Source organism: Citrus sinensis, chromosome 2, assembly GCF_022201045.2.
Source record: "Citrus sinensis cultivar Valencia sweet orange chromosome 2, DVS_A1.0, whole genome shotgun sequence".
Classification (NCBI taxonomy): domain Eukaryota; kingdom Viridiplantae; phylum Streptophyta; class Magnoliopsida; order Sapindales; family Rutaceae; genus Citrus; species Citrus sinensis.
The window spans coordinates 29,496,478-29,514,809 of NC_068557.1; the positions used below are offsets into that span (position 1 = coordinate 29,496,478).

At 34.6% G+C, this 18,332-nt stretch overlaps 4 protein-coding genes across 6 annotated transcripts; 3 read left to right on the forward strand and 1 right to left on the reverse strand.

Annotated features, from left to right (window-relative positions):
• Positions 1-8: 8 nt before the first annotated feature.
• Positions 9-3,010, reverse strand: LOC102623492 (uncharacterized). The gene is made up of 6 exons (XM_006467816.3): positions 2,639-3,010; positions 2,212-2,391; positions 1,497-1,578; positions 1,314-1,421; positions 1,028-1,186; positions 9-411 (listed from the first exon to the last, which is right to left on the reverse strand). Exons 1-6 carry the CDS (start codon positions 2,888-2,890, stop codon positions 215-217), a joined length of 978 nt encoding a protein of 325 aa, XP_006467879.2. The 5' UTR covers positions 2,891-3,010; the 3' UTR covers positions 9-214.
• A 1,054-nt stretch (positions 3,011-4,064) lies between these two features.
• Positions 4,065-7,924, forward strand: LOC102622801 (endonuclease 4). 3 transcript variants are annotated; one of them, XM_006467814.4, is made up of 10 exons: positions 4,065-4,191; positions 4,381-4,496; positions 5,096-5,270; positions 5,390-5,500; positions 5,603-5,658; positions 5,735-5,818; positions 6,382-6,474; positions 6,631-6,698; positions 7,151-7,224; positions 7,475-7,924. In XM_006467814.4, exons 2-10 carry the CDS (start codon positions 4,401-4,403, stop codon positions 7,591-7,593), a joined length of 876 nt encoding a protein of 291 aa, XP_006467877.2. In that variant the 5' UTR covers positions 4,065-4,191; positions 4,381-4,400; the 3' UTR covers positions 7,594-7,924. The 3 variants fall into 3 exon arrangements, with proteins under 3 accessions (XP_006467877.2, XP_006467878.2, XP_024951172.2); XM_006467815.4 differs by having other exon boundaries at positions 4,070-4,147; XM_025095404.2 differs by having other exon boundaries at positions 4,150-4,275.
• A 147-nt stretch (positions 7,925-8,071) lies between these two features.
• LOC102622496 (endonuclease 1) lies at positions 8,072-10,828 on the forward strand. The gene is made up of 9 exons (XM_006467812.4): positions 8,072-8,243; positions 9,034-9,214; positions 9,300-9,407; positions 9,501-9,556; positions 9,664-9,747; positions 9,879-9,974; positions 10,086-10,150; positions 10,245-10,318; positions 10,433-10,828. Exons 1-9 carry the CDS (start codon positions 8,127-8,129, stop codon positions 10,555-10,557), a joined length of 906 nt encoding a protein of 301 aa, XP_006467875.2. The 5' UTR covers positions 8,072-8,126; the 3' UTR covers positions 10,558-10,828.
• Positions 10,829-13,117: 2,289 nt separating this feature from the next.
• LOC102622203 (internal alternative NAD(P)H-ubiquinone oxidoreductase A1, mitochondrial-like) lies at positions 13,118-17,537 on the forward strand. Its single transcript, XM_006467811.3, has 9 exons — positions 13,118-13,353; positions 14,451-15,101; positions 15,468-15,681; positions 15,928-16,088; positions 16,180-16,245; positions 16,325-16,488; positions 16,629-16,743; positions 16,846-17,028; positions 17,122-17,537. Exons 2-9 carry the CDS (start codon positions 14,514-14,516, stop codon positions 17,272-17,274), a joined length of 1,644 nt encoding a protein of 547 aa, XP_006467874.2. The 5' UTR covers positions 13,118-13,353; positions 14,451-14,513; the 3' UTR covers positions 17,275-17,537.
• The last annotated feature ends 795 nt before the right edge of the window (positions 17,538-18,332 follow it).

The following is an 18,332-nucleotide window of genomic DNA, read 5'->3' on the forward strand; positions in this document are numbered from 1 at the left end:
CATAAATGTTTCAAGCAAGAAGTTGCCATATTTAATTATTCGCGAAGGTTTAACCAGAAGGAAGTAATTCAAGAAAGCTTAACAAACTGATTCCGTGCTCTCAATTGTCTTCCTAACGAAAATATTTTCATTCTATAACCTTATCTCACCAAGTATTTAGAGCATTTTACGAACAACGTGAACTTACAGAACTGTATGCACAATGACACAAGGTTCATGGAACAAGCATAATCTTCCCGATATGCTGGCTACTTTCCATGAGCTGGTGAGCTTCGGCTGCTTCACACAGAGGAAGATACTTGTAGATCACAGGCTTCACCTTCCCCACTGCTATTGCAGGCCAAACATTCTTCTCCACCTCCGATACAATTAATGCTTTGTTTTCTGTACTTCTACTTCGCAAGCCAGCCGCTGTGCATTAAACACCAATTATATAGACCCATTAATCATACATCTCTCTCAAATAATAACTCTAGTAAACACACCCCAAAAGAAGAACAAAGAAAATGTTATATCACAGATGTGTTGAGAGTCCCAGAAGAAATTCAGTTTAGAAGTAACTTTGTATATTTTTGCATATCCAACCAGATATTTCAGTTTAATTGCCATCTGATAGCTGATATACAAGGTATAAAAATCACAAAGCTGCTGTTAAAGAATAAGAGGAAACTCATTAAGAAAAAACCATGACAGAAATTAGATTCAGAAACTAGGTTATCAATTGATTCCCCAAAAAAATTTGTTAGAATCAAAAGCTACGAACCTTTCAAGGGTTAAGTCAACCCAATTTATTATAATTAATTATTATGCTAAATACAACTAACATGTGACCATAAGGGGAACTTCACATGGACTTCTTTACTATTGGTTGTGTAAAAATTCATCCAATTGAAGAAGTTGAATTCCAATATAGATACTATGTTTAATTGTAAAAAAGAAGGGGAAAAAAAGCACCTTGGAAAAAAAAAAAAAAACAAGTTCATTCATTTTGAAGAACACCAAGGCCCACTAATCAAGGGCACAATACCTTGCACAGTGAGGCGCTTAGCAAACAGAGAAGTTATATTTAATTCTGTTTTAGCTCCACCCTGGGTTCCAATTATGAAAAGCCTCCCATCAATGTTCAAGCTGCCGAGGTTACGCTGAAAGTAGGATGCTCCCATGCAATCTAGAATTACATCAACACCTAGGCACAAACATTAATACATATGCATCAGTCATAAACAGAAAGAGACAGAAGGATCTTTATACAGAAGTACAACTTCCAGGTTAAAACAAAATGCATTCATAATGCTATTAAACACTAAACACACCTTTACCACCAGTTTCTTCCTTCACTCGTGCAACAAAATCCTCAGTCTTGTAATTGATGCACACATCCGCACCAAGATCCTTGCAAACAGCCAGCTTTTCCTCACTTCCTGTAGATCAATAGCCAAAACCTATGAACACACGAATATTGAACGGTTGACATAAGATGAACCTTGTGGCCAGACCTGCTGTAACAAAGACTCTCACTCCTTGGCATTTTCCCATCTGAATCGCAAATGTACCAATTCCACTAGAGCCCCCATGAACCTGATAGTTTAAGAGCCATTAGTTCATGGATTAAGCTCCATAACATATATATTTCAATGGCTTAGCAGACAAAGAGATTGAATATCCCTTGCATCATGTATTGCATAAATTTTTTAGGTATCAGACAGAAATTTGAACCCTCAGATACCTGTACACTAGACTAGGGATCTTCAGCTTTAAAGCAATTGTTATCTGCCAGTCAATGTTTACTGCCCAACGGAGTGGCTGCAGAGGTGTTGGACAAATATACAGTACAGGATTTGAACTCTAATTACGTTTTAACCAAGTAAGGATGAGATTACAAGTCACACCCATGTTGATAACATATTGAAGGTAAAACTTAAAAAGAAAAGTTTCTAAGCAGTAATATCTATTCAAGCACAACGATAAATAGTTCCAATTTGAAGAATTAGAACCGATTTCCACCATGTTTTGGATATCAAATATTCATCTTTACTGGGTAACTAAGCCATAATGCAGACTTTGGGAATTATAGTCATACATAACAAGCCGGACAATTAAACTATTTCAGAACATCAACAGGAACATAGCAATCATCATAATATTTGCTCCGATAAATCAAAATTAAACTTAAAATCGTACATCAGAATACGAGATAGAGCAAAAATCTACCAGAAATGACTCCCCTGGGGATAGGTGACTGGTCATGAAAACCGTTGACCAAACAGTGCAAGCCACCTCCGGAAACGCAGCAGCATCTTTGAGTGAGACACCAGATGGAACGGGAAGAACTTGTCCAGCTGGAACAGCCACTTTCTCAGCATACCCTCCTCCACCAAGCAGAGCACACACCTATTCAACAAAATTTATCACGACCCACAGTGAGCAGCTTCAAAGTTCATATCCCCATTAGTATTAAAAATATGATTAAATTACACATAACTGTGTCTAAAAAAATATAGAGTTCTACATACAAAAAGTTCACAACTTTTGAATTGTTGAGAAAAAGAAAGAAGAACCCACTTCAAAAAAAAAAAAAACTGTAATTTTACACTAAACGAGAAAATTACAAAGTAATAGAAATGAAAAATTAAGCAACCTGGTTGCCGACTTTCCATCTAGAGACGTTTTTACCAACGGACAGGATGGTTCCGGAACATTCGAGACCCGGGTAAGGGCTGGCGCCTTTGGGTGGAGGGTAGGAGCCTTTTCGTTGAAGAGTGTCGGCCCGGTTCAGGGCAGTAGCTTCGACTTTGATCAACACTTCGTCGTCTTTGATTTGAGGGTCTTCTACTTCTTGCAACTGCAGCACTTCTGGGCTACCGGGTTGAGTTATCACTATTGCCTTCATTGTGCCTTCACTTTCCAGAGTAGAATTAAATGATTCCAAAATATTTATTTATACAATTCTAATGCAAATGATGATGTTTTTCCCATTTCCCCTTTTGTCTTCATGAAAAATTGAAAGCTGAAATACCAGGAATACACAAATCCGCTGTCTATACAGAAAATAGGACAAATTTACATCTAGCCCCTTGTAATTAGCATTAAGTATATTTTTTTCTCATAAGTTTTGATTTATAACACAAGTTGAATCTTTAAAAATACTCCTAGCATTTTTTTTTTAGAAAAAAATTATTTCAAATTTTATACTTACACAAATTTTACTTAAGAACTATTGTTTTCTTCTTTGTCTCTCTTATTTCAAAAATTATGACTTTAGTGCTTTCTTTCTTATGAAATAGATGAAATAAAATATTAACTTGTGCTAACTAAAAACAATCCTATTTTATAAGTTTTATACTAAAATCTAATTTAAAATGCTCTATTGCATTCATAGAAAAAAAAATCCATCATATTACCATATCATAAGTTTTTATTAGTTTTACTTTAAATAATTGTCACAATTAATTTATATAAATTTTAGAAGTCTATCATTATTAATTCTTAATATTAATATTTTAATATATTTTTAATTAATCAAATTAATTACTATATTTATGTAGAATGTTAATTCAAAAGAGTTTACACGATCTAGCAGAAAAATATAAGTGGAAAGGAAAGACAAACAACACTGCTGATATTCTAAGCAAATCAAAATACCAAACCAAACTATCTCGGGGACCTAACTGTCATAAAATGAAACTCGACGGATCTTACCATAGATTTAGGAAAAAAGAGAAAAAAAAAATGATGTCGTCTAATATACGTTTTAATTTATTTTGTAGGAATACCCACTCTAAATCCAAGTCTAGTAAATAATTATAAAAATTTTATATAATTTTTAAAAATTTCAAAATTTTTTGAGAATTAATTAACTAAATTTATCTTAATTTATTTTTTGTGACTTAAATTTTTTATTATATTTAACCACTAAAATTATTTTAGTTTAAATTTAAATTAATTATTTTATTCTTAAAAGATAAAAGTAACTTCAATTTTTTAATTTTTTTTTAAAAAATTATTATTTCAAATTGATGTGTCAAAAAAATTAAAATATTAAATTATAAACATAGAATTACAGTAAAAAACGTAATCTCTTATAATTTTTTTATTCAACTATTTTTCATCCTTTCGTTTTTTAATCTCCTTCCAAGCACACAGTTTGGTAAGACAGTTAAAACAGTACCAGCGGCTTGTTGATAAAATCTGGTATGTATAATTTTCTTTTTCAATTATTGTTTATACAAGCGAGTCAAGATCATTTACATTTACAAGTTTTTTATGTCCGTTTAGGTGAGAAAATTTAGAAAAAATATTAATAATAAAGTCAGTTCAGTTATCTTTTTCGATATATAATTCAAAAAAATCAATTTCCCTAGTAATGTTTTGTTAAAACAGGTACGGGTGGGTCTGGGCTCATGTGGATTTGGAGAGCACTAATTCTTCTGCAACTGGTTAATGGAGTTCTGGGTTGGGGAAAGGAAGGCCATTTTGCTATTTGCAAGATCGCAGAGGTTAGGATTTTTTTTCTCTGGTTTTTGTACTTTTTCTTAAGCTGGTTCTTTTGCTAATCATGCTTTTTAGTAGTTCATAATTAATAGATTTGTAAGGATGTTGAGGGTATTCAATTTTATGACTTGATGTGATGAGTAAGTAGAAATTATTAGTTACACTGATAACTATTTCATTTTTAAAATGGGAATTTTAAAACTAAAAATTATCAAATATTTTATTTTAAACATGTAATCGAAATGGATGGAGGTTGTTCAGTAAATGGAATGTTTTATTTAAAAAATTTTATTTTTAAAGAAAGAGTCGAATGATTAGATTTCTCACCTAGTTGATATTTGCCTTAATGAGATGCCAGCTATAAGGAGTTGTTCAAGTAGTGCTTCAGTTCAAATGTGCATTCTACCATTCTTATAATTACTCGAGTAAGGTGGGCTCCTAGTCAGTGTCTGTGAAATTTTAGCTGTATTGCCTTGATAAGTGTAGTTCGAATGACTCTGGCAGATGTGAGAAGATAGAGACAGAATTGGTACTGAAGTCAGGCAGGACTTGTCCTGGAAAAATATGTCATACATGTTTAATGTTTCACTTTTTGGTCTATTAGGGATATCTCACTGAAGATGCCTTGGCTGCTGTAAAAGAATTGCTTCCAGATTCAGCTGAAGGTGATCTTGCAAATGTTTGCTCCTGGGCTGATGAGGTTCGATTCCACATGCGCTGGAGTAGTCCTTTACACTATGTTGATACACCGGATTTCATGTGTAACTACAAATACTGCAGTAAGTTTGCTTAGTGAATCCCTTCTGTGGTTTAGCCACATGAACTCTTTTTTCTCTAATGAGTTTTTCCATGAGCTTCATGAAACTATTTCTTCTGTTAATATACATCTTTCTTACAGGAGACTGTCATGACTCTGTTGGGCGCAAGAACAGATGTGTAACTGGAGCAATATACAACTACACCATGCAACTCAAATCTGGCTATCAGGACTCTATTTCAGTGGAAAAATGTAAGCTTATCACTAACGGATATTACATTTTCAGGTGCTATAATATAACTTTTCCTATCTTAAATGGCAATAACATGGGCTGTTTCCCTTTATTGATTATAGACAATTTAACAGAGGCGCTTATGTTTTTATCCCATTTTATTGGAGACGTGCATCAGGTATGCACTTTTTACTGGGAAATTGAAACACACACTGTAATTCACTTTTCTTTTAAGTTTCTTTTTCTTGTGACAGCCTCTACATGTTGGTTTCATTGGAGATGAAGGTGGGAACACAATAACAGTCCGTTGGTACCGTCGAAAGACAAACCTACACCATGTACGTTGTCTTTAGTCTCTTGTACATTCTCAACCATATGATCCACAAATTTAGTAAAAAAGAAGAAATTTGTGCATTTTAAAAAACAGCAGGTTGCTTTTGGCAGATCAAGGATCCAAACTTGTAAATTTTCTTAGAGAGAATGATGAATTCCATAAATAAAATGATGTTCAAAACCTTAGGTTCTTGTGCAAAGCTTGAGAATGTGTCTGAAAGAATAACATATCGACAATGTTGTAATAAGTTCATGTGATGTAGGTCATATTTATTCAAGATATTAATCCATTAAGAAAACCCAGTTCTATTATCCATGATAATGCTTCAGTGTGATTGCATTGATTATCCCTTGACCTTACGTCAGACTTTGAAGTATTCTTTTGCCTCTGCTTTCTTGTCTCCTGATGGTTTTGCAAAGTAGAGTGATGATTTTCAAATTGGGCCTGATCAGTTTCAACCTTGTTTCTAGGATAGCAGATGATTTTCAAATTGGGCCTGTTCTGGAATCTTGTGTTACTTGTTTGCATATCTTTCTTGAATGTCATTCAAGAATTATTCTGTTTCAGGTATGGGATACCATGATAATTGATTCTGCTCTGAAGACCTATTATGATTCTGATATTGCAGTCATGATTCAATCCATTCAGAGGAATATTACGGTATGCTTTTCCTTCCTTCACAGAAAGTTGCTGTTTTATGGTCTTGCATAGATTTGTTTACTGTCATTCATTTCTCCGAATGCATGGCTTTGAACATGGCTATTTAAAGTTGATATTAACTATTTCCTTTTTGTCTTGTTTGATATTTGTCTGCAGGATGGTTGGTCCAATGATGTGTCATCATGGGAAAATTGTGCAAATAATCAAACAGTTTGTCCTAATGGGTACGCACACAGCATTCAATTTCCTCTTCATTGTTGTGTGGATTCATCTGGTTGATTGCTTTTAAGCTGCTTGGTTTGCTAAATAACTAGAAAAGTGCAGCTAGAATTCACCATCATGATAGATAATTAACGAGCTGAGATTTGGTAGAATTTCACATTGAAATTGAGGTAACCTACCCTGCTTTTGATCCATACCTGGTGCCCCAAGAGGTTGTAGTATATATTGCCCATATTAATTTACATAATTAGATGATCAAATACATGGATTCTAAAGGTGTTTCCAGGTTTTATGTCGGCTGAAACTCCTGAAGCAAATGTATGAACAGCTTAAATGCTTAAAATTTATGAACAAAAAATTGATTCCTCTCTCATCATCACAAGCTGAAACTCCATGTATTTGTTACATGGAATGGGGATCAGTGGACATCATTGGATTCCTTTTCATCTTGCAGATACGCTTCTGAAAGTGTAAGTTTGGCATGCAAGTTTGCATACAGGAATGCCACACCAGGAACCACTTTGGAAGGTATTTTTCTAATTAAATGAAAATTCCATCTAAATAATTTAGAAGAGTATTCTTTGAGTCTTTCTGGTCATGTACACAGCCAACTCAATCCTGCATGTTAAAATCTGACACAATTGTTGCCAAGGCATACGAATTTGCCGTTAAGGCGCTAAATGTCATGTAACATATCATTGCTTTCCATGCACTGCAACTAGCTAGCAGCAGTTCCGTTTTCTATCTTATTTTAATTCCTTGTTTTGATTTGCTCTAGATGATTACTTCCTGACTCGATTGCCTATTGTGGAGAAAAGGCTTGCTCAAAGTGGCATCCGCTTAGCTGCTACCTTAAACCGCATATTTTCTTCTCAAATAAAAATTGCTCAACTATGAAGATAGAAGGAATATAAGCACAAATTCGGAGGGATGGGCCCAGTACACCGTGTATATAGCTTGAATTTCTTCAGACCAGAGATTTCATATACAATATTAACACTCCTTTATCTTTGCTGTCAACTCTTTCAAAACGAGCAAGGAACTGTACTTTATGATCACCCACCGAACCCATTGCTCCATTCAAGTGAGACTGTTATGTGTCAGTATATTCCCGAATATGCCCATCTTGCTTTTACCGTCGGCAACTTACACCTGAAAATATAGACATATTTTAAACTTGTACTCGGTGACGACCACTTATGTTTATATATACACGCATCTTCCGTTGTGCCGTAGAGTCAACTTTTAGGTACTTAATATGAAACTTGCACTCCATGACAACCTCTTATGATGTGTTTATATTATCATATGTATGCGTGACAAATACATTTTACTGGGCTCATTGTGTTTGCTGGCTGATGTCAATATTGGAAAGACGAAGCAAGAATTGAATTTAAGTATTCAGAGAGAACGAGAGAGAATCTGAGCAGATGGGGGGATTGTGCCCTTTAAAATTTGTTTTGTTTGTGAGTTTGGCTTCGGTTTTAGTGCCTGGGGCCTGGGGATGGAGCAAGGAGGGTCATATTATGACATGTAGGATCGCACAGGTAATGCTAATTTTAATTTTCAGATGAAAGTTAAAAATGGTTTTAAAAAAATGTAGATAGATATCAACTTCTTTTAGCATTTGATGTGTTTTTTAGTCATTTTATTTTATTTTTTTTGTTATCTTCAATTAAACCGTATGTTTATTATAAGATAAATGCAATAAAACCCTTTGAGGATGCTTAAGCGCTCTCTTTGTCTAAGTTAATTTTTTATTTTGTGATCCAGTCATTTTGTTTTGAATGATTTTTTTTTTTTTCGTTCTATCTTTTTCTTCCTATACTTTTAAAAAAGAGAGGAGCCATATTTGCAGTTTGTTCAATAGGATGATAGGGGCCCTTGCAGTCGACGAAAAGTTAACATGTAACTAAATGATCATCTAATTGAAGGAGTTTGGGGGATTTAGATGCAAATCATGCCCCAGAAATTATGCTTAAAGTCACGATATATAATTTCTTTTTTTTTAAAAAAAAAAAGTTCCTTCAAAGAAAGTGAGAAACATTATCACGATCAAGATATTTGCTAGTTGCTACTCTGAATCTTTCTTGGGTTTGAAGCAACGCAAATACGATATAACTGCAACAAAATGAAATTGTTTACCATTTTACATCTGAAATTTCTGTTAGGATCCATCTGTGCACACAATATAGCTTCCGAAATGTGAAATATGCAGCCAAAGTTTTAAAAATCTAAATCTTGAAATTCTGTATTTCAAGGCCACACTATTTCCTAATGTAGCTGCGTAATTTTGTACTTTTAATGATCTACTCTTCCTTACTTTTGAATTTACAGAGTCTTCTAGAGCCCGACGCAGCTCATGCTGTGGAAAATTTGTTACCTCAGCATGTCAATGGTGACCTGTCAGCCCTCTGCGTATGGCCTGATCAAGTCCGGCATTGGTATAGATATCGCTGGACAAGCCCACTTCACTTCATCGATACACCTGATGATGCTTGCACCTACGAATTTTCAAGTAAATTCTTGTCCGTAATCCATTTTTGGTCACGAGAATCTAATTCAGACACTGAAGTAACATTGTGCTTTGTAACTTGGTGTAGGGGATTGCCATGATACCCATGGCAAGAAAAATATGTGTATTGTTGGTGCCATCCGAAATTTCACCTCTCAGCTTTTGCACTACAGAGAGGGAAGCTCTGATCGCCGACGTAAGAAACCTCTGCTGTCCAAAAACCCATCATTATTGTTAATTAGCCAATATTTTGCTTCCAATATTGTGGTTTCTTTATGTATGTACGCAGATAATATGACAGAGGCATTGTTATTTTTATCACACTTCATGGGGGATGTGCATCAGGTGTGTTGATTGATTTTGAAGCGTTTGATTACTTACGTGTCTCTTAGCTAACTGATTAGAAATATAAAGTAAAATAGTTTAGATCATATTTCTTCTCATTCTTTCAGCCGATGCATGTGGGATTCACAAGTGATGAAGGAGGAAACACTATAGAGTTGCGCTGGTTCAGGCACAAATCTAATCTACATCACGTAAGTTTAAACAATCTTCGGTTTTAATAGCCTAATTAAGACTTGGGAATCACATCTAATTAAACAAATAGCAGCATGCTTGCAGAAACCCTTTAATGTTCAACAAATTATAAATTTATATATACTTGCAGGTATGGGATAGGGAGATCATTCTGACAGCATTAGCGGATTACTATGATAAGGACACGGAGCTACTTCTACAAGACATAGTAGCAAACTTCACTGATGTAAGAACAAGACATGTTATTCTGGAAATTCAGAAAATGAGATTCTTTCAATTTTCAGACCATTGAAATGCAGCTCTTATTAATATGTCAAATTGTTATGGTGATGATCAGGGAGTCTGGCATGATGATGTGTCGTCATGGAAAGACTGCGATAATCTCATGAAGTGTCCAAACAAGTGAGCTTCGCTAACTCAATCTCTCACCAAAACCAAGAAAATCATTTTAACATCAGCCTTAAGTAGACTCTTGTTCTCTTTTTCCCATATGCAGATATGCAACCGAGAGTATAAATATGGCTTGCAAATGGGGTTACAAAGGCGTTACGCCTGGTGAAACTCTAGCAGGTATCACAACTTAGACACAAAGCCTAAATTAAGATTTTCTCGACTCCATTAAGACTTAAGAGTGATCAACAAGCAATTAATAATGTGCTTACGTACTACTTTTGTGCTATGCAGACGACTACTTCAATTCAAGAATGCCAATTGTCATGAAACGTATAGCTCAAGGAGGAATCCGATTGGCCATGTTTTTGAACCGGATTTTTAGTGATTCTGATGAAGAATTTGCAGCAGCTACATGAGAAAAGACTACAAAATTCGACACTACTAACCGCCACAAAATTATAATCCAACTTTTATTCCTTTATGTCCAAATCAATATAGACAATTTATTATTGTATGTTCATCCTTCGTTGATCATCACAACATAATTAAGATACTTACCATAATCAAGAATTTAATTTTTTTTATTTTTTTTGGGGTATCAGGCACCCAATTCAACTTAGGCGTATGGACTGCTTTTAACAATGCATAATAATAAAAAATCATTGTCTTCTATTTTGACAAATACAATTATCGTTCGTGCAAAACGTAATGTGGCTCCAGTTGTAATTGAAAAGGAGAATCAGCAGAAATCAACAATGATAGCCAATCAAGCAGTAGCATTGTATGGAGTTTTTATTCTCTTTCTAATCTATAATTATGTGTAGTAGATAACTTTACATCCTTAATCATTGTGTGGGGAAAATATGTCATTCCACATATTAACAAAGTAAAATACACCTAGGGATGCTAATGGGGCTCTAAGGGTGGGAGCCTGGGAGGCCTCTTGCATTGCATTCCCTACTTTATTTATAATGTGTTTATTTATTGGAGTGGGAGTGAGAAGTGTAAATTCTTTACACTTCATTGTTTATTTACACATTTAAGAAGGGAGTGATAGTTTCATTTTATGAGTCTCGCTTATTTTTGCAGTGAGAAATTAAATTCTCACTGTCACGGGAGGAGGTGGGAGTGGAAATCCATTCCTTACTATTTCTTTTTTATCATTTCTGTTATTAAATATAAAATAATTATATTATTAAACTAAAATAATGATACATTTATTTAAAAATAATAATATTATATTTATTTAAATAATATAATCATATTATTTAATATTATTATATTCATAGGAATTTATAATAATATTATTATATACTATCTTTATTTGAAAATATAATATTATTATATTTATTTATTTTTAATAGTATTATATTTATTTAATATCAATGATTAATTATAAGAAAATTTTAATTTTATACTGTATTATTTATAATGATGTTTCTGTATTGCTCTTATCAATAATTTTTTATTTACATAATTAAAATTATAATTAAAAAATTATGATTTACATAATTAAGAATATTGATAATAATTATTAATTTACATAATTAAATTTAATAATAAAAGAAATAGTTTATTTTACAATTTTTTTTCACTTTGTAATTAAAAGATACAACTTTTTAAATAAAGGTAAAATTATAATTTAAAATAATTCACTCTCAATTCAACACAAAGTAAACACATGAATATGATTTTGATTCCTATTGTACACTCTTATTCCAAGTATAAATAAATAACATACTCCTAATCACACTCAACACTCGAAATTCGAGGATTCTAACTTCTCATAATTCTTACTCCAATATGAAAAGTAAATGTTACCTTTAGAATTTGACCCTCATTTCCCAATAAATTTAGTAGGGTTGGGAGTAGTTTACTAATCTTATTTTATAGTAGACATTCTATATATAATTTTAATGAAATAAAAATTAAAATAACTAAAAAAAAGTCATTATTAAAATATTGTAAAGTATATAAATTATTAAAAAGATAAAAAAATCTCCAACATATTGAAATAATATCTTCAATCATACAAAAATATAAAGTATTTAGACAAATAATAACTAAAAATATACTTTTTTTTATATATATGGGTATTAGGGTGGGGTGAGAAGTATAAAATTAAACGACACCCATTAAAAGTTTGAGAATTTTTTTCTCCTTCCTTTCAGTCTCAATCCCTAAATACTCATCAAAATTACCCTATTTAAAAATGAATTCCGTAGAACCTCAAACTATGAAGAAGGATTCTGTCATCCTAAAATATACCCTTATATGCATGTATGTATGTATTTTATTTTTTAAAAATAAAATTAAAAATATCGACGGTGACAAATCACTCCATGATTTTTATGTGAGGATCACAAAAGGCCGCCCCGAGATTCCAGGGGGACAAAGAATGAGCACGAATTGGATTTCGACACGTGGTTAAAAGTAGCTCCGTTGAAACGTGAGAAGAAAGGTCTCACTTTTCTTTTGGTGGTTGAACGTTAGAGCCGTGTCAAATCAAATGTGTACGGCGACATAGCAAACGCTGTCTCGTGAAGACTTGGACTTTCGTTTTTCCAGATTTCTCCTTGTGGCCCACAGCAGTAGCATTAGCACCGCCACCAACCAGATCGCTGCCGTTCAACTTACATACCCTTTCAGTCTTTGATCAAGATTACTAGAAACTAGGTTATAGGAAGGGATCTTCTACAAACTCAAAACTACCCCTTCTGAATACCCATCAAGAAATTATTATTCAGGGATATGACTGTCCTTACACCCTCATACGTCGCCGCACTTGCCCATTAAAAACATGGACCGAATCTTACAAAAGAATATACGGAAAGTCGGAAACACGCTTCTTTCCTCGGTCTCTGTTAATCGTTTTCTTTCTCCAACTGTCACGTGAAAATTGAAATGAATATTTTTATTTTTTTTTATATGGAAAATTGAAATGAATATACAAAGGAAACAAATGAGAATTCCCACAAGTTTCTTGTTCCCCAAGTCGGCTATAAGATCTCTTCGTTATGCGTTGAGCGGGCCACACTTAAAACAGTTTGAGCCAAACTAATGCAAAACAAAACATAACGCATCTACTCTGCTTATTGTTGTTATTTGTAGTCTATAAAGCCGCAATCTTTTGTGTTTAAAATTAAGGTGCTCCAGAAATTTTGGAAACCTCCAGAAATTTTGGACACGATTCACTCTCTTTCATTCTTCGAGTAATGTTCTTTAAACTTCTTCTTTGAATTACCATTTTTGTTGTTTGTGACTGTAACCTTTCACATTCTATTGTGTATATTATGTAAAAGTTTGGATCTTTTCAGCTGATTTCACATTTTTCTTTCTGGGTATTTGTTAAGATCTGTGGATTAGTTGGATTTTCTTTTCTTTGTTTTTTTTTTCTTTTTTGGGACATAATGCCCGTGACTTGGTTTTCTCAAAGTTTTGAGCTCTATAATAGGATGAGGTTGCAACTGTGTTAACTTTTGTTCTAGTGATCTTTCATAGATGCCTTAAACCTTGTGTGTTGTTTTACAAGTTTATTACTTTAAAAATTATTTAACTTCTCCCTAATTAAACTTTTAGACTTTGTAATACCATATGAACTGCAACATTATATAAAAACTTGTTTTTTGTCTTTCGTTTTGATCTTTGAACAGTAAGTATATTCTTAATAGAGATGCCACACTTTTTTCCTATCACATAACTGAGTTAATTTCTTTCGTAACCTATGCTTTTGATGCCACTTGTCTTCTGAAATTTAGTCGTTTCCTATAAAACATAGGTTCACTTCACCGTGGCAGTACTAAAAAAATGGCTGGCTAATTTTTAGGTTCACCTGTGAATTTCGTTAACAGTATTTGTTTCATTATATGAGTCGTTGCATCAAAACACATTTCAAATTGCGTGTGTTGTGTGTTGTGTGTTGTGTGTTGTGTGTTGTGTGTTGTGTGTTTAGGTGAAGAACTCCTCAAATGTGTTTGGCAGTGTAGGAATGCCAGCTTTTCAATGTTTGTCAGTGCATTCTAGAATTTTACCAGAATTTCCGGCCTTGTATCTGCCCTCACCCGACGAGGAAGGCAGAGTATCCATTTGTTCTTTTGTCAAGCAGTCTTGTAATCAATCTTTGTCAAACCTCAACAAGTTATTTTTCTTGATTTGGACTAGACTTCTTGTTTTCTGTCGCCAGTTGTCTTGTCTCGTCCATATTAGTTGGAGTTTTTGAATTGGCTTCCTCTATTTAATTTGACCATCAGCTCTTCATTTCGCACCACTTGCATTTTGCATAACTTCTTCTCTAATCTTCCTCTTGCAGGTTTAACAGTTTAAAGCTTTGGTTACTAAATAGGGGTTTGCATTTAGAGCGGTCAGTCTCAACATGGCATTAGCAAGGTTAGCCAGGAGTGGTTTGAGAAGATCGGGAGGTGCTACCAGCTGTTACTCACGTCAGAAGGATATAGGCATTGAGGGATTACCGACCAACAAATGTTTCTCACCTTCCCTTGAAAATGTCTCACGAAATAGTAGTTTATCATACTTACCCAGCAGCATCAGGATGACAACTCATATGAGTTCTTGGAGCAGGGGAATAAGGACAACCCCGCACTATCAATATCACAATGCAGAGAGAATTGTGGAGGAGTCTGAATCAGAATATCAGGAACTAAGTTATCCAGGACTGGAAGCGACCAAGCCAGGTGAAAAGCCAAGGGTGGTCGTCCTTGGTACCGGTTGGGGTGCATGTCGATTCCTTAAAGGAATTGACACAAAGATTTATGATGTTGTTTGCATATCCCCAAGGAATCACATGGTCTTCACACCTTTGCTTGCTTCAACTTGTGTTGGTACCCTGGAATTCCGCTCTGTAGCTGAGCCTGTTAGTCGAATACAGACTTCATTGTCTTCAGATCCCAATTCATACTTCTACTTGGCTTCCTGCATTGGCTTTGACACTGATAAACATGAAGTAAGTGAATTATCAAACACTTCCATGCTATTAACGTAGATAATATATACCCATACCGTTTTGTTTGATTATTGTTACATGGTTATGAAACATAACGTCGCCAATTATTTGCATTAGGAAATACAGATGCCCATTGTTGCATGCATTTTGTAAATTTGATATGTAATTGATAGTGATTTCTATCTTGTTTATCCTGAATGTCCAATGAAGCGCTTCAAAATGCCTTCGAAACACCAATATATTGATTAACACATGATTAGAAGAATAAGATATTCTGTTCTGTGGACGTCACTTTATGGGATCAATGTATTCTCTTAGTTATTTAGATTCTTAAGTCAAGAAACTTAATCGTTTGTTTTCATGTAGGTTTATTGTGAGACAGTCAACAATGGCAAATTGTCCCATGAGCCTCACCAATTTAAAGTTGCGTATGACAAGCTTGTTATTGCTGCTGGAGCAGAGCCTTTAACTTTTGGCATCAAGGGGGTGAAGGAAAATGCATATTTCCTTCGTGAAGTAAATCATGCCCAAGAAATAAGGAAGAAGCTTCTCTTAAACCTCATGCTTTCTGAAAATCCAGGTGAGATTATTTACTATCTTGGGATTTAATTTGTAATCCTGAAGCTTCTATTTACGCAGACCTCCTCACCATTAAATGGTTATAAATACTTGAGGCCTAATGATATATGTGTTCTTTACCACTTATTCTATTTCTTTGTCTAGGAGACACTGTGCTGCTATTCTCCAAGTATTTTGCCATTACTATAACTCTTAGCTTTCTTGTATGACTGTCTCAGTAACCTTGAATTTCAATTGATTATGACAGGCATATCAGAAGAAGAGAGGAAACGGCTTTTACATTGTGTTGTCATTGGAGGTGGCCCTACTGGTGTGGAGTTTAGCGGTGAATTGAGTGATTTCATCATGAGAGATGTCCGTGAGCAGTATGCTCACGTTAAAGACTATGTAAAAGTTACCCTCATTGAGGTAATATGTAACTCCATTTAATTTTGTTATCATCATTTATGAAGGAATTTAAATGTCATTAACTAATAGCCAAATGCTTTTCTTTGAATAGGCGAATGAAATTCTGTCATCCTTTGACATTGGGCTACGGCAATATGCAACAAATCACTTAAATAAGGTAATGTGATTTGCTTCTCAAATCCTGGATGTTTCTTTACATTTCTTGATTGTTTCTAACAAATGCGATTTTCTGCCAGTCTGGTGTCTGCCTCAAGCAAGGTGTTGTGAAAGAAGTACATCCCGAAAAGATCGTTCTCAATGACGGGACTGATGTGCCGTATGGGCTCTTGGTCTGGTCTACGGGAGTTGGTCCCTCTCAGTTTGTGAAAACACTAAATCTCCCCAAGTCACCCGGTGGAAGGTATCCGGCGCATCATTTTTTTTTTCTTTTTTTTTGTTTGTTTCATTGAGGAGGGAGAGAAACATTCTTCCCATCTCTTCTTTTCCCTACCTTTGTATTGATTATGGATTGCATTAATTAATCTCATCTGATTGATTCAGGATTGGTGTTGATGAATGGTTGAGGGCACCTTCTGTAGAAGATGTTTTTGCACTAGGAGATTGCGCAGGTTTTCTTGAACAAACAGGGAAGCCAGTGCTGCCTGCTCTAGCACAGGTAAAGAGTTATAATGAGAATGGGGTTGATATTGGTGAATCGGAAAATGATAAAATGATGGCTTTGATATAATTATATGTTTGTCTAAACTTATCAAAACAGGTAGCAGAAAGGCAGGGGAAATACTTGGCGGAATTGTTTAACAAAAAGATAGGCGAGCAAGATGGAGGCAAGGCACTAAGCGCAAAAGACATCAATCTAGGAGACCCATTTGTGTACAAGCATCTTGGAAGCATGGCAACAGTTGGTCGCTACAAGGCACTGGTGGATCTACGCCAGTCTAAGGTAAAGTCCCAGGCTCAGCTGCATAGAAATTGAATCCTCTGGCATTTGGCAAAATTGGTGACTAATTAAATTAATGCTGAAAATTTTTGTCAGGATGAGAAGGGGATATCACTTGCTGGATTTCTGAGCTGGTTAATTTGGCGCTCAGCTTATCTAACGCGAGTTTTGAGTTGGAGGAATAGGTTTTATGTTGCAGTGAACTGGGCTACCACGTTCGTATTTGGAAGAGACATCTCCAGGATATGATAGGTCACGGGTTGATGAAAACAAGGTCATAATATATCATTGGATTTGCTTCGTGTTGGATTTGATTCATATATTATAGATTGTAAGTTGGATTTTGCAGACCAATTCTTGTAACGGTTAAAAATGTCTTCTTATACGAAGCAATTTCATTTTTTGGAAAATATTACTTTGTAGACCCGTATGTGTAGATGTGTTGCAAGTTGAGAACACACAGTTGATTTAAATAAGAATGAAAACTCAAGAAACTGGTGATTAATTCTTCATCATATTCCAAAAACAAATCAAGAAACAAGCCATTAAGCCAACAGCTACGGAATTGCAAAACTCCATCTCCATTTGTTTACAAAGATTAAGCTAGAAACTTTGTACAAACTCAAAATTTACTACACTAGAAGAAGAACAAGAACACATGAGATGACTAAGAGAATGAAGAAGAGACTAGGAAAAGTGAGGAGATGCAGATGCTGGGCGATTGCTGTGACTGTGAGAGAAGATTGAGGCAACAGAATGAGCCAAACCCACCAAGATTGCCAATTTCACCTGGCCTCTCTTGGGTATCAGACGGCCAGTGCCACCGCCGGCAGTTAACCTCTGAGAGATATTTCCACCGTTGATCATACCCCTTCTTGCATAAGCCATTATATTTAAAGATTGATTAATTTCAAAGGAAAAAGATTGTAGAAGAGTGGTAGATAGAGAGACTCAGAGAATTGTGACCTTCTTGTGAATATGAATGCATGCCACTTCTCTTGCTTTGTTTGTATATATAGGCTGGAGTAAGGGCAAAGGTAAGATGGCTAAAATGCGATTTATTTATTTATCATTATTATTTATTTTAAGCCAAGGCCCACGTGTGCGTGCACACAGTGTTTGACTATTAGTTTGACGATCTTGACCTTGCCTTTCTTAGTTTTTACTTTTTAGTTGCACCCAATTCTCTCACTCTGCGCACACAGACACATACATATTCATTTAATTTTTTTTAATATAATTGTTGACCAAAATTTCCCATATCATTGAGACTTTAAAAAAATTATAGGTCGATACTATCTTAAGGT

Bases quoted from the DNA above. Each gene is read 5' to 3' on its own strand.
- LOC102622801 (XM_025095404.2), top strand. From the start codon at position 4,194: ATGTATAATTTTCTTTTTCAATTATTGTTTATACAAGCGAGTCAAGAT. The intron at 4,497-5,095 runs GTTAGGATTTTT...TTGGTCTATTAG, and splicing joins CTATTTGCAAGATCGCAGAG to GGATATCTCACTGAAGATGC. The intron at 6,699-7,150 runs GTACGCACACAG...TTCATCTTGCAG, and splicing joins CAAACAGTTTGTCCTAATGG to ATACGCTTCTGAAAGTGTAA.
- LOC102622203 (XM_006467811.3), top strand. From the start codon at position 14,514: ATGGCATTAGCAAGGTTAGCCAGGAGTGGTTTGAGAAGATCGGGAGGT. The intron at 15,102-15,467 runs GTAAGTGAATTA...GTTTTCATGTAG, and splicing joins TTGACACTGATAAACATGAA to GTTTATTGTGAGACAGTCAA. The intron at 16,246-16,324 runs GTAATGTGATTT...ATTTTCTGCCAG, and splicing joins CAACAAATCACTTAAATAAG to TCTGGTGTCTGCCTCAAGCA.
- LOC102623492 (XM_006467816.3), bottom strand. From the start codon at position 2,890: ATGAAGGCAATAGTGATAACTCAACCCGGTAGCCCAGAAGTGCTGCAG. The intron at 1,422-1,496 runs GTCTGGCCACAA...ATTGATCTACAG, and splicing joins GAGAGTCTTTGTTACAGCAG to GAAGTGAGGAAAAGCTGGCT. The intron at 412-1,027 runs GTATTGTGCCCT...TTTAATGCACAG, and splicing joins TAAGCGCCTCACTGTGCAAG to CGGCTGGCTTGCGAAGTAGA.
- LOC102622496 (XM_006467812.4), top strand. From the start codon at position 8,127: ATGGGGGGATTGTGCCCTTTAAAATTTGTTTTGTTTGTGAGTTTGGCT. The intron at 9,408-9,500 runs GTAAGAAACCTC...GTATGTACGCAG, and splicing joins GGGAAGCTCTGATCGCCGAC to ATAATATGACAGAGGCATTG. The intron at 10,319-10,432 runs GTATCACAACTT...TGTGCTATGCAG, and splicing joins GCCTGGTGAAACTCTAGCAG to ACGACTACTTCAATTCAAGA.